At 42.8% G+C, this 13,868-nt stretch overlaps 1 protein-coding gene across 4 annotated transcripts in view; it reads right to left on the bottom strand.

Annotated features, from left to right (window-relative positions):
- Positions 1 to 8,149: 8,149 nt before the first annotated feature.
- The window catches only part of ZCCHC8 (zinc finger CCHC-type containing 8), a 31,382-nt gene continuing 25,663 nt past the window's right edge, over positions 8,150 to 13,868 (bottom strand). For all 4 annotated transcript variants that reach the window (XM_077875461.1, XM_077875462.1, XM_077875463.1 and 1 more), the window contains one exon: positions 8,150 to 9,957. In XM_077875461.1, coding sequence (XP_077731587.1) covers positions 9,173 to 9,957 — 785 coding nt within the window. In that variant the 3' untranslated portion in view covers positions 8,150 to 9,172. The remainder of the gene's footprint in view (positions 9,958 to 13,868) is intronic.

Below are 13,868 nucleotides of genomic sequence, written 5' to 3'. Positions count from 1 at the left end.
GTTTGAGGTAAAATTAGTCAAAGTTAAAAAACTTATATAATCAACTAAATTAGATAATATATATGTATGTAAAATTTAGAAATAAATTTATTAGGTTCCCTTTGCATGAATATATATGATCACTATACACTAGGAGTGGAACATATCCTTGCCCTTAGGGTTAATAATAACTCAGAATAATGAAAGGATAAGAAAAATGATTTTTAAAAAAAATTTCAAGGATTATAAATTCTCAGATAATTGGATTACTACCCACAAACTCACTAGGTTTGGGCAGTCAAACTGAGAAGGTGAGATACTATCATATCGCTTCAAGGCAATGAGGAATTTAGCCTATTTGTTTTCAGGAAAACAGCCAGGCAGAGGAAATAGGCAGATCAAATGTCCTATACTGGCCTGAGAAATCTCTCCTCTGGGTGCTCTAATGCCAGCTTCTTGGAGAGAATTCAGAAGAACTTCACCTTTCTTTCAGTTATGAACATAGGCAACACATTCTGTTGCTCTCACATGCCTGCGACCCTGTCTTCATCTTTGATTCTGTGAGTTGTGAAAATGTAAGTAGGTTTCAACCACCTTCCTACAGAAGGGTCACAGGAGTCCTCCGTGTATTCGAATATGAAGACTTTATTTATTTATTTATTTATTTATTTTTGGTTTTGGCATTAGCTGTATTCTGGGCTTAATTTTTTTTATAAATTTATTTTTTATTGGTGTTCAATTTGCCAACATATAGAATAACACCCAGTGCTCATCCCATCAAGTGCCCCCCTCAGTGCCTGTCACCCAGTCACCCCCACCCCCGACCACCTCCCTTTCTACCACCCCTAGTTCATTTCCCAGAGTTAGGAGTCTCTCATGTTCTGTTTCCCTTTCTGATATTTCCCACTCATTTTTTCTCCTTTCCCCTTTATTCCCTTTCACTATTTTTTATATTCCCCAAATGAATGAGACCATATGTGTTTTTAACTCTTTGAGGAACCTCCACACAGTTTTCCAGAGTGGCTGCACCAGTTCACATTCCCACCAACAGTGCAGGAGGGTTCCCCTTTCTCCACATCCTCTCCAACATTTGGTGTTTCCTGCCTTGTTAATTTTCACCATTCTCACTGGTGGGAGGTGGTATCTCATTGTGGTGTTGATTTGTATTTCCCTGATGGCAAGTGATGCGGAGCATTTTCTCATGTGCTTGTTGGCCATGTCTATGTCTTCCTCTGTGAGGAATATGAAGACTTTAAACTGGACAATGCAACAAACAGAATGGGAACTGGTTTAGAGAGCTACAGATCAGGACAGGCATGGAAGGCACGTGGTAGGAACAGAAAGAAACTTGTTAGAGCCGGTGAGAAATTTGCCCTGGGTCTAATCCCACAACCTGTCCTAATCCAGATTCATCTGTCATTCTCGTTTATGACTAATGGACTAGCCTCCGCCACTGAAAACACTAAAATCTCATTCTTTTATGATGTCACTCCTACAGAGGTGCAATCTCAGCTGTCTAGAATGATAGAAGGCTGAGTTGGGGTTAAACCTCTTGCATTTTCTATAATTCCCCGTATTATAAAAATTCCAAATATAGCCAGATTGTTGATGGTAAATTATTTTAAAAAGGCATTTTTGATATCTAGAATTTGTGATATATAGAATTTCCCATTACCACATATAATACACATTTTATTAAAAATAAAATATAATAAAAGAATTGGGATCTTTTTTTTTGCATGATCTGTTCTTTCAGTTAGATTATAAAATTATTTTTCACATTTTGCTAGTCATTCTTTCTAGTTTTTTCATTTTTTTTCCATTTAATCCATAAGTGAAAAAATAATCCAATTCAGAAAGAAAACCCTGAATATATTGACATTTAGGGCATAATATAAACCAAATGTGGATAGGAACTAATAAATTTGTTGGGACCCCTGGGTGGCGCAGCGGTTTGGCGCCTGCCTTTGGCCCAGGGTGTGATCCTGGTAGACCCGGGATCGAATCCCACGTCGGGCTCCCGGTGCATGGAGCCTGCTTCTCCCTCTGCCTGTGTCTCTGCGCCTCTCTCTCTCTCTGTGACTATCATAAATAAAAAAAAATTAAAAAAAAAATTAAAAAAATAAATTTGTCTACATGAAAATATACTTAAGAGTACTATAAGGAGAGACAGTCTTACTAATCACACAATTTAAATACTGGGGAAGAAATAATTTTTCAATATCAGTTCCAACCAATAACCCCATTATTGGATATCAGATGGTGAGTTTGCAAAACAAAACATCTTCTGGAAAATAGAACATCACACCAAAATAGTTAATTCATAAAGGAAAAAATACAAAGATTTGACTTTTAACAATCTGAAAATTTCTGTACTACAAAAGGTATAAACAAAATATATATGACAGATTAAAAACATAATTTTGCAGTGTACCTAAGACATATAGTTTAATGAAGAGTTACTATATATCAGGACCCCTGGGTGGCTCAGTGGTTGAGAGGCTGCCTTTGGCCCAGGGCATGATCCTGGAGACCCGGGATCAGGTCCCACATCGCGCTCCCTACATGGAGCCTGCTTCTCTCTCTACCTGTGTCTCTCCCTCTCTCTGTGTGTCTCTCATAAATAAATGAATAAAATCTTTTTTTTAAAAAGTCACTATGTATCATTTAGTAAACAAATATTAGTAAACAAATAGAATGAACGAGGGATATGAAGACAATTTACAGAAGAAGTAAAAATTGCTTGAAACACCCATAAAATATCCAATCTGATAACTTAGGAATGCATCCTATAAACAATTTCCACAAATATTTAAGGTTTTACCTTTAATACTTTTTTTTAATGATTTTATTTATTTATTCATAGAGACACAGAGAGAGAGACAGAGACACAGGCAGAGGGAGAAGCAGGCTCCCTGCAGGGATGTGGGACTCGATCCCGGGTCTCCAGGATCACGCCCTGGGCTGCAGGCGGCCCTAAACCGCTGCGCCACCGGGCTGCCCCCTTTAATACTTTTTAAAAGATTATTTATCTTTGAGAGAGGAAGAGGGGAAGGGAGTGTGTTCAAGTACAAGCTGGGGGAGGGGCAAAGAGAGAAAGAATCTCAGGCTGACTCCACTTGGAGCTCGGAGCCAAGTAGGCCAAGATGACCCGATTACCATGACCTGAGCTGAGATGAAGTTGCAGGCTTTACCAACTGAGCCACCCAGGCACACCTTAAGGATTTATCTTTAAAAATGTTCACTGAAAGGGTGCCTGGGTGGCTCAGTCAGTTAAGCGTCTGCCTTTTGGCTTATGACACAATCTTGGGATCCTGGGATTGAACCCCAAGTAGGTGGAGGGTGTTCCTGCTCAGTGAGGAGTGTGCTTCTCCCTCTCCCAATCTGTACTCTCTCTCTCTCAAATAAATAAATAAAGAATCTAAAAAAAAATGTTCACTGCAGAGGCACCTGGGTAGCTCAGTTGGATGTCTTCCTTTGGCTCAGGTCATGATCTCAGGGTCCAAGGATTGAGCCCTGCAACAGGCTCCCTGCTCTGTGGGGAATCGGCTTCTCCCTGTGCCTCTGCTCTTCCCCTTGCTCATGCCCTCTCATTCTCTGTCAAATAAATTAATTAAATCTTTAAAAAAATAATAAACAATATTGAATAAATGAGGTATGCCACCATGTACCCATTAAGAATAGTAACTGGAGGGGTGTCTGGCTGGTTCAGTCTGTGGAGCATGGGACTCTTGATCTCGGGGTTGTAAGCTGGAACCCCATGTGGGGTAAAGAAATTACTTAAAACAAAAAAAATCTTTTTTTAAAGATTTATTCAAAGAATAAATCTTTTTTTAAAGATTTATTTTATTTATTTTAGAGATACAGGGAGAGCCAGAGCATGACCAGGTGGAGGGACAGAGGCAGAGGGAGAAGCAGGCTCCCCCCTGAACAGGAAGCCCAACAATGGGGGACTCAATCCTAGGACCCCGGGATCATGACCTGAGCTAAAGGCAGACACTTAACTGACTGAGCTGCCCAGGGGCCCTTAAAACAAAAAAATATTTTTAAAAATAACAATAACTATGGATGCCTGGGTGGCTCAGCAATTGAGCATCTACCTTTAGCTCAGGGCGTGATCCCGGAGTCCTGGGATCGAGTCCCACATCAGGCTCCCTGCATGGAGCCTGCTTCTCCCTCTGCCTGTGTCTCTGCCTCTCTCTGTGTGTCTCATGAATAAATAAATAAAATCTTTAAAAAATAAAAAATTAAATGAATAAAATAACAATAACTAGACTTCAAATACTTCTGAGTACAGCATAATCTCACTTTTATTGAAACACACTTATACATATAAAACATTTTTAAAAATTCTTAGTTGCATGTATTTGCTCAGGAAGAAGGTATACCAAACCATAAACAATGACTTTTTTCTCTGAAAGCTGTGATTATAAAGGGCTTTATACCATTTTGTTTAAATTTATAAAAACAAAACTGTATTACATTTATAATAAAAAAAATCAAGACTTTCCATTTTGAGAAAGAAAAAAGTTTGGGGTTTAGAAAATTGGTAAAAAATAAATAAATAAATTTCTATACTGTATGAAGAAGAATGGTGTGGGTTTCCTTTATAGGAGATTTCCCTTTAAATTGATGGCTTTGTTACTCCCTCTGCTTATAATTCAAAAAGTCAAGATTTTAAAGAAAAAAATCAAACCTCTCATTTTACTCTTTAAATAGTTATGAAGGAGTATAGTTGCAAATGGAAATTAATTAGAAGTGAAATCTAATGCATAGACATTTAGCATCAACTAGTTAGAAGTGTATGGGATGTGAATTTTAGAGGACTGGTTTTCTAAATTACAAAATCCACAAATTCAAAATCCAAATATGAATGACAAATACATGCTCTGCAACTAATAAATAGGGAACAAGGTCTTTCCACTTAATTTTACAGTCTCCTTCCATTCCCCCTCCCCCTCAAATGCAGTTATTTCTTTAGGAGCCTATATATATAATTTTATATATATATATAATTCCCTTTTAGACAGCTGTCACATTTTCCCTCCACTCCAATATTCCATAAACATTCTACCTAGATTGCTGGTGATTTACAAAACATGCCCATTCAGAGACTTCCAATTTAATAGAGAAATAGCTCTGTAATTAAGAAGAATTTATGAATGCTTCAACAAAATAATTTCATCCTGAACATTCTAAAGTGAATTTAGACCATTAAATCAATGCATACATTAGGTTAAAGGAAAAAGGACTTTCCTCACTTCTGAAGAAAAGCACAGGCTGTGTGTACATGTTGACTTCTTGGGAACGGAGTCATGCCTTACAAACCACCTGGGTATTCAAAATTGCTCCAACACCCTGTTGGCTTTGCATGCTAATGACAATCTACAAAGTATGACACAGAAGGGCAAAATGGTTCCAGCAGAGAGCCTAAAGAATAGAAGCAACTAGGAGAAAGACTGTTGTCGGTAGAAAGCAGGCTCTTTTTGACCACATAAGGAAATGCAAGCTTTTGAAAGAAGGAATTAGGTATTTGGCTTTAGTGAGGGCAGTGCCTTTTTCCATGCACTTGCCCAAGATGACAACTGGTCTTGTTTTAGCAACCTATATTCCAATCCACATTCCTTCTAACCCAAGGCAAAGATGAGAAACCGGTCCCCAGCCCGGCTCCAAGTCCATCCTGAAGTACAAGTGTTTGCTTATGACCTCACCTGCCCACACCCGGAGATCTGTGCACCGACAAGTCCACACAACAACCTGTTGTTCAGCCCAGCCCTCTCCATAATACACAGATACAGCTAGTAGAACAGAGTTTAAAAATGGGGCACCTTCCGAAGGCAACTACTTTCCATTTGGGGGAGGCTTCCTTCCGCGAAAGATCTCCTCTCCAATTCATTTTCTCAATTCGGCTTTAGGATGCATCTTTTTAAAAATCCCGCTTGGACGATGTCACCCCCTCACTGAAAGATCTTTAAGCAGATCCTTTTCCCTAATAAAATTCAAATCCCATAGTAAAACAATCAAGAGTTCTCAGTAGCGATGAGTCAACAACCCTTTTCAAAGTCCTTTTTTCTACCACCCTGCATTTCTTGAGTGTTCCTGCTTGTTATTCATGCCATCATCTGTACATTTAATGCTTGCTTTGTCTGTAGAGTCCTTCTACCTCCCCTCTAAGCTTTAGCTCAGAGCTTCTCTTTTCAGGAGTCTTTAAGTACCTTGCAAACGAACACTTGAGCTCACAGTCCTATGAATTTTTTTTAATTTTTATTTATTTATGATAGTCACACACAGAGAGAGAGGCAGAGACACAGGCAGAGGGAGAAGCAGGCTCCATGCACCGGAAGCCCGACGTGGGATTCGATCCCGAGTCTCCAGGATCGTGCCCTGGGCCAAAGGCAGGCGCCAAACCGCTGCGCCACCCAGGGATCCCCAGTCCTATGAATTTGAAGCCAGTCCTCCCTATGCACTCCCACTGCCCCAGGTGGTCAAAGAACCTTGTCCTCTTTCTTGGCCGCTCAGTGGACCTTGTGACTAAGAGGGAGCCACTGTCTACTGCTGGTATGTAGGCTCCTAGAAGCAGATCCTACCATTTTCTCCTTGTAGTGTCCCCAAGTACACAGAACTACCTGTGTGTCTTGATAAGTAATTGAACAAGTAAAAAATAGAAGCCAATTTTGGAGAAACTAGTGCTTTTATAACGCTTTTTGACAAGGAGGCAGCATGATGGTGAAAAGCATGGATGTGGGGGTCAGAGCACTCTAGAGTTAGGGTCACCAGGTGACTCACCAGCTGTGTGTCATAGGCACTTCCTCTAAAACATGAAGTTAACCATATCTACACCATGGGGATTACGAACATGGGGTAAAGCCATGAACACACTTTAACTTGAGACCTGTGGTTTATGCTAAGGAGAATGCCTAGGGATGGACGCCCGGGTGGCTCAGCGGTTGAGCGTCTGCCTTTGGCTCAGGGAGTGATCCTGGAGTCCCGGGATCAAGTCCTGCATCAGGCTCCTGTCTCTCTCTCATGAATAAATAAATAAATCTTTAAAAAAAAGAGAACACCTAGGTGTTTCTCGCTGGTGCTCTAAGGTATCTTTATAGGGGCATTTTACTTCTACAACCAGTCTTCAGCTGGAGACTGGCCTGTCAACAACCACTTCTTGCACTTTGACAAGTCCCTGTAACCTCTCAATGCCACCAGTTTCCTCAGGTTTTTTTTTTTTTTTTAATTTTTATTTTATTTATGATAGTCACAGAGAGAGAGAGAGGCAGAGACACAGGCAGAGGGAGAAGCAGGCTCCATGCACCGGGAGCCCGACGTGGGATTCGATCCCGGGTCTCCAGGATCATGCCCTGGGCCAAAGGCAGGCACCAAACCGCTGCGCCACCCAGGGATCCCTTCCTCAGGTTATATACATGTGGTGCTATTATATGTACCTGACAAAAATATTGAGCAAGATAATGTATATAAAACCACTATGGTAGACTAGGATTAGTTTTATTATGTACTTCAACTCGGAGGGAAAAAAACAAATATTTAACATTTTATTCCATTTCTAGCACATTCTGTGAGGGCCTTGAAAATTGCCCACTTCCTAGGATTTTCTTTCCTTTTCCTGTTTATAGAAGAGTGAATGTGGCTATTCAATTTCTCAAAATGAAAAAAGAAACATGGGATGCCTGAGTGGCTCAGTGGTTTAGCGCCTGCCTTTGGCCCAGGGCGTGATCCTAGAGTCCCGGGATTGAATCCCACATCGGGCTCCTGGCATGGAGTCTGCTTCTCCCTCTGCCTGTGTCTCTGTCCCTCTCTTGAGTAAATAAATAAAATCAGAAAAGAAAGAAAGAAAAAGAAAGAAAGAAGAAAGAAAGAAAGAAAGAAAGAAAGAAAGAAAGAAAGAAAGAAAGAAAGAAAGAAAGAAAGAAAAAGAAAAAAGAAAGAAAGAAAAAGAAAAAAGAAAGAAAAAGAAAGAAAGAAGAAAGAAAGAAAGAAAGAAAGAAAGAAAGAAAGAAAGAAAGAAAGAAAGAAAGAAAGAAAGAAAGAAAAAGAAAGAAAGAAGAAAGAAAGAAAGAAAAAGAAAGAAAGAAGAAAGAAAGAAAGAAAGAAGGTCTGGATTGGTTGTAGTTTGCTCCCTCTGCTGGCCTGAGGGCAGGATCACAATACCTGAGACTAATTGTTTAAGTCGTTTATTTTCAGGGATGCGACTGTTAACAATGTAATGGCATTCCGTTTAAAGACAACATAGTCCAGCTCTATCTCAAATAGCTGACAATTAAAAGCAACTTGTTTATGTTTACCTTTTATTTCTAAGTATTAATTACCTTAGGGTTCAAATCTAGAAAGTCATTTTTGTACAAAGGCTAGCTGCCCCCCCCTTTTTTTCCAAAATAATTACTTTAAAAGATTTTGCTGCAGTTAAGGCTGAAAGAACACTGAAAAATGCAAGTTTTCCTAGATTTTCTTTGCTACCACTAATTTTTGCAACCACATAATTCATGTTTAAACTTAACAAGGTTGTATACACTAACTGTGAATCACTTTTTTTATATTCAAAGTCTTAGATAATGTATATGAAAGCTAATTTATTAAACCTTTGTACACAAAGATGAACATACCTGTATAGCAAACTTATATGAGGAATGAAGTTACAAAAAAGTAAAAGTGTTATTAAAATCGATGTGTGTAAATCACTTACAAAAATACCCCAAATGGGGTAAAGCTGCTCATCCCTGATTTTTTCTCATTTGGTTGTCAGAGTTGAAATATGAATTTAAAATGGTTAGAATTTTCTTTTAAAAAATGATATATTAAACTTATATACAGGATAATTAGCAAAATGTAGAAAGGGAAAACAATGTACAAAAGACAGATAAAAACCATCAATCACTCTTGACAGACACAATCCAAAAGTAGTAGAAACCTTAGCAAACTATCTCTAAACCAGCTCGTACTTACATTCTCAGCCCCCTCCCACCCCAAGTTTTTATTAGTAAGAATAAAATATAGTAAACCAGCAAGCCCAGTCTTTCTGTTCTGTTCTTTAAAACAGGCCTGACTTCAGGCCACAATTAAGCTTTGGATAGGTTTTTACATGGGAGAGAAAAATCTGAAAACAATTTATCTCCAGTTGTTACTAATTAACAAAACACAAAGTTATAGATAATTAAATAGCTCTTCCTGCTATGTCAAGCAGTTATTCGGAGGCCTTTTTGTTTTTCTGCTGGTTTCGGGGAGAGTTCTTTAACAAGTTTCTTATCCTGAGGTACATTCCAGTAGATTCGGCCATATTCTCAAATTCAAATGGCGTTATTCCAGTCGCGAACTTGCTCATGTCAGGTACAGGGCTGTGAATCTTCGTGGCTGTTGAAGGGCTGGTGTCCACATGAAGGAGCTTCTGACTGCCTCCATTACTAACATCGCAGTTCGACACGCCATTGCCATTATCAAGAGCATCTTTAGAGTCGATCTGAACAGACTCTTCCTCCTCCTCCTGACAAAGCAACGGAGGCTCAGAATCTGGGCTCAGAGAATGTTCAACTTCCAATTTCTTTGTACAAACGTCTGGTCCCTCAGGTTCCTCAGGTTCCTCAGGCCTCTGCTTTTCAGAGGGTTTCCCCTCAGGAACCGGGAGGTCTAGCTCATGTGGACAAGGAGAAGAGACAACCGAGTTCCCAGTGAGAGGGGTGTCAACGGGAATATCAGAATCGCTGTTCACGCTCTCAGCCTGCTCAAGGGCTGCCCAGATCCGCCTCTGCTGTTCCTCAAGTTCTTCCAAAGTCAGCGAGTCCTCATCCATAGCTGCAGATGCTGCTCTGGTCTGGGGTGAGTCGCTGGGAGTCAGTGGCGGGGTGCCCTTGGGGAGTGGAGGGGTGAAGATGGGCGGAGGAGTCCCCTGTGGCAGGGGAGGAGGAGTGCCAGGGGGCAAAGGGGGCTGGAACTGAAAAGCTCCGCTTGGAGAGCTGTGTGGGACCTCCGCATCTGGAATAGAACAGTTAAGAAACTGAAGTGGTCGCAGCATCTGCGTTTACCAACATTTCTCGTTTGAACTCAGGTGCACCCAGAGAGTCAATGGCCAGATAAGCTGGCCAGGGAGGGGAACACCCCGGATGCTCAGGTACCATAACCATTGCCACCTGAAAAGAACACCTGTAGGGAGGGCTACAGGCTCTCCCAGTGCCCGGAACTTAAACAAAACCCCTGGAAATCCTGTTGCATGCTGTGTGCACCAGCTCAGAGTGAGGAAACATGAATGATGGCCTAAGAGGCAGAGTGATTTCTAGGTAGTCTGTAGGCGCTGCAGGGCGGCCTGGGGAGGGCGATGGCAGGAAACACAGGCTGGGTGGGCCGCTGCTGCAGGAGACCAAGCTGAGGAGGCAGGATGCGATACCCCCGGCCCTGCCTCCCGGTTCTGTACCTCTGGTCTAGACTGCCCACCTGAACTATGGGTTCATGGAGCTCACTGCCCACTGGTCCTCACCACCTAGAATACGTCCCACTCACAATAGATCCATCCTGTCTGAAACAACAGATCTTTCCCTCAAAGCTGGACTCCATGCTGTTCTCACCAATGGTACCACGGGTGGCGTCTAGCTGTTGCCAAACTGGACCTGTTCATCACCTGAGAGTCTCTCCTCTCCCTCTGCCCCCCACCCCTGGTCCTTGGCTCTCTGGGGTCCATGCTCTCCTGCAGATTGTCACAGCCATGACATTATATTCAGAATACTGGAGTCATCTGTGCCTTTGGACTCATCTTCCTTATATCCACTGTCCAAACTATTCTCACCTTTGTAAAGCATCAATCTTTACAAATCATTAACCTTCCCACCTCATTAGAAACCTTCAGTGCTGCCATCACCTACAGAACAAAGGCTGATCTGTGCCTTGGAAGGCCCTCTCTGACCAAGAATCTGCCTACTTCACCATGCCATTTTTTACTGCCAGGTTTAAATCCCAGGTGTCACTCCTCTGTTGGACCAACCAGTGTGCCGTGATGTCTCATGCTCTGCATCTGAACTTCCCATGGACTCAAACGCCCTAACCTACTAGGTAAATTCTTGAATTTATCCCTAGAATGCAGCTCCAAGTCTGTCCTGATCAGGGTCTTGACCTCATCCAGCACAGCAGCTCAGCTTTTCCTCAGTGACACCCCTACAGTCTGTAACCAGCTCTGTGGCTCTGTTATCACTACGGGCCACTGCATTTATACTACAGTGACATTTAGACCTCTGCCCTCCCTAGGAGATAATACTGGAAACTTAGGGCAGCGCTTGTGTCCCACGAATCTTCTTGTCCTCAGAGTCTAGTAGAGAGGCTTAAATAGCACAGGTTTTTAAAATTTGGCAACTTCAACTACCATGATCTCGACGGCTATGCAAAAACCAGTCTGAACTTTCTTGGCTGGGCAATAAGACCTGTGAGGTCAGTAACGTACTGTCACTTAGATTTTAAGAAATCAACTTACTCAGAAACATAAAGAACAACTAAGGGCAGAAACGACACAAAAACACCAATGAGGGGGGGCAGGGAGAGCCATCAGGAGAGTGGACCTGAACAAAGACGTTATTACTGAGGTACTGCTGGGATTTGCGGAACCGGCTAGAAACTGGGCCAATATGAGAAAGGGTGGATGCTCGTACATATGAATGGCACCTCTGCCTGGGACTCACGAGGACACCACTGGCACTCTTCACTACAACACACACCACATAGGAGGAGGGGAGGAGCTCGCGGCAGGGAGGACAGAACTCTCATCAGAAGTCTTTTCTTTTACAACCAATGCACCTTACTCATTTAAGAACAAATCATTCCAAACCCTAACCCGAGCTTCCTTTGCACAGAATATCATGGAGTGCATTCTTGACAGGAGAATGTCAACATCCATGGGGAAAAGACATGTAGGCAACTCTAGTTCATAATTCCAAACTAAATCACTAAACATGCATGTCTGCAACAGGGGATCCACTTCACTTATATTCATCACTTGCTAGTAAAGTTTTCCACAGGAAAATGATAGTGAGACCAACTCAAATGCCTCTTCTTGGGAGTGGGCTGTCCACAGAGGCCATGCGCACTGCTCCTCCTTCTGGACTTCTGCCCCTGTAGGGCAGGAAGAGGCTGGATGAGAGCTGTACCGGGGGTGGGAAGGCCTGCTTCACTTAAGGACCACATACCTGGGTGTTCACAAGCTAGCCCGGTTCAGTTAGTAGACCGTCATGGCTCTTGCACTAAGCACCCTAAACTCTGGTCCTGGTGATGTAATATATGATTACTGATCACTTAAAAGTTGTTCAGAACCTAGGTGGAAAAGTAGGTTGCTATTAAGCACTCTCAAAGCCCCTGACGTCTGATGAGTAGAGGGGAAACACCAGAAATTTCAACAGAATGAAGGAATGACTGGGGATAGAGAGATGCATGGGGACACAGTGTGGTCAAGACATATGGCTTCAGGCCTTGAGCTTTAGCGTGTGGTCAGTGTTCTGATCCTGGTATTTTATAGAGGCTTATACTGGCTCATCTTTTAAGTCTGTGTTTTGGGCAAGGAAACTCTTGCCACATGGTCCTTTCTTCTCAGCAGGTGAGTCCACCTTATAGTGACTTCACTTATAAGCGCGGTTTTTCTGAAGAGGCAGAGGCTTATCAACACAGCCAGTTGCCACTGCCCATGGCAGAGGCTAGAGGGCCTTTAGCAAATTGCCTGGGACCTTGAACCACACCTGGCAAATTTGTGCAAGCAGGCAGATGAGTACAGACACCAGCAGAGGCCCCATATCAGGCACCACTGAGGACAGAATTCTGTAAGAGACCACGGGGTGAGAGTGAGCTGGAGAGCTAAGGCATGGCTGACAAAGGGAGTCTCGGGGCCCTGGCTCAGCTCACCGTGTGGCACCACCCCGGCTCAGGAGATGCGCCCGTGCCAGACCTGACTGTATGCTATGGAAATGACACATCTCAGGACTCTCATGCACAAGGCATAAATAATCTTTGTTCTGAATGGTCCCATTTGCCTTAGACACCCAGTGTTCTGTGAGCACTGTTGATCCCAGAGTTGTAAGGCATGCACATGGTCTTCCGCCCCAAATCCCACTCCAGCCTGAGAGCCGTAGAGGGAACGTGGGGGAGTGCTTGGGTTCTCAAGACTCTGGCCTTAGGATGAAGTCTCACTTCACCACAGGGGGCTCAGGGTGGCTCTGGGCTGGTTAATGATTGGGGAGAGGGGGGAACTTCCCCTGGGAAGCAGGTTCCTCAGGCCTCAGCAGTTCCCCTAACAGGAAATAAATGATGCTCCTGTCACACTGGGCTGAAAATACCTGCATGGAAGTTTGTGGACCCGGTGATGGGAGTGTGTCACCACAAATCCCCACTCTGAGACACAAAAACGATGTCTCAAAAGGTTCAAAACAGAGGCACCCGGGTGGCCCAATCAGTTAAGTGTTGACTCTTGATTTCAACTCAGGTCATGATCTCAGCGTTGTAAGATTGAGCCCCACATCAGGCTCCATGTTGGGCGTGGAACCTGATTAAGATTCTCTTTCTTCTTCCTCTGCCCCCTACACTATTTTTTAAAGATTTTATTTATTTATTCATGAGAGACACAGAGAGACGGGGAATCCCTGGATGGCTCAGCAGTTTAGTGCCTGCCTTCAGCCCAGGGCGTGATCCTGGAGTCCTGGGATCGAATCCCACATTGGGCTCCCTGTGTGGAGCCTGCTTCTCTCTCTGTGTCTCTCATGAATGGATAAATACAATCTTAAAAAAAAAAAAAAAAAAAAAAAGAGAGACACAGACAGAGAGGCAGAGACATAGGCAGAAGGAGAAGCAGGCTCCACGCAGGGAGCCTGATGTGGGACTTGATCCCAGGACTCCAGGATCACACCTTGAGCCAAAGGCAG

This window comes from Canis aureus, chromosome 27, assembly GCF_053574225.1.
Source record: "Canis aureus isolate CA01 chromosome 27, VMU_Caureus_v.1.0, whole genome shotgun sequence".
Taxonomy (NCBI): Eukaryota; Metazoa; Chordata; class Mammalia; order Carnivora; family Canidae; genus Canis; species Canis aureus.
The sequence above is the reverse complement of the archived record's forward strand: the minus strand, read 5'-3'. Positions and strand labels throughout refer to the sequence as shown.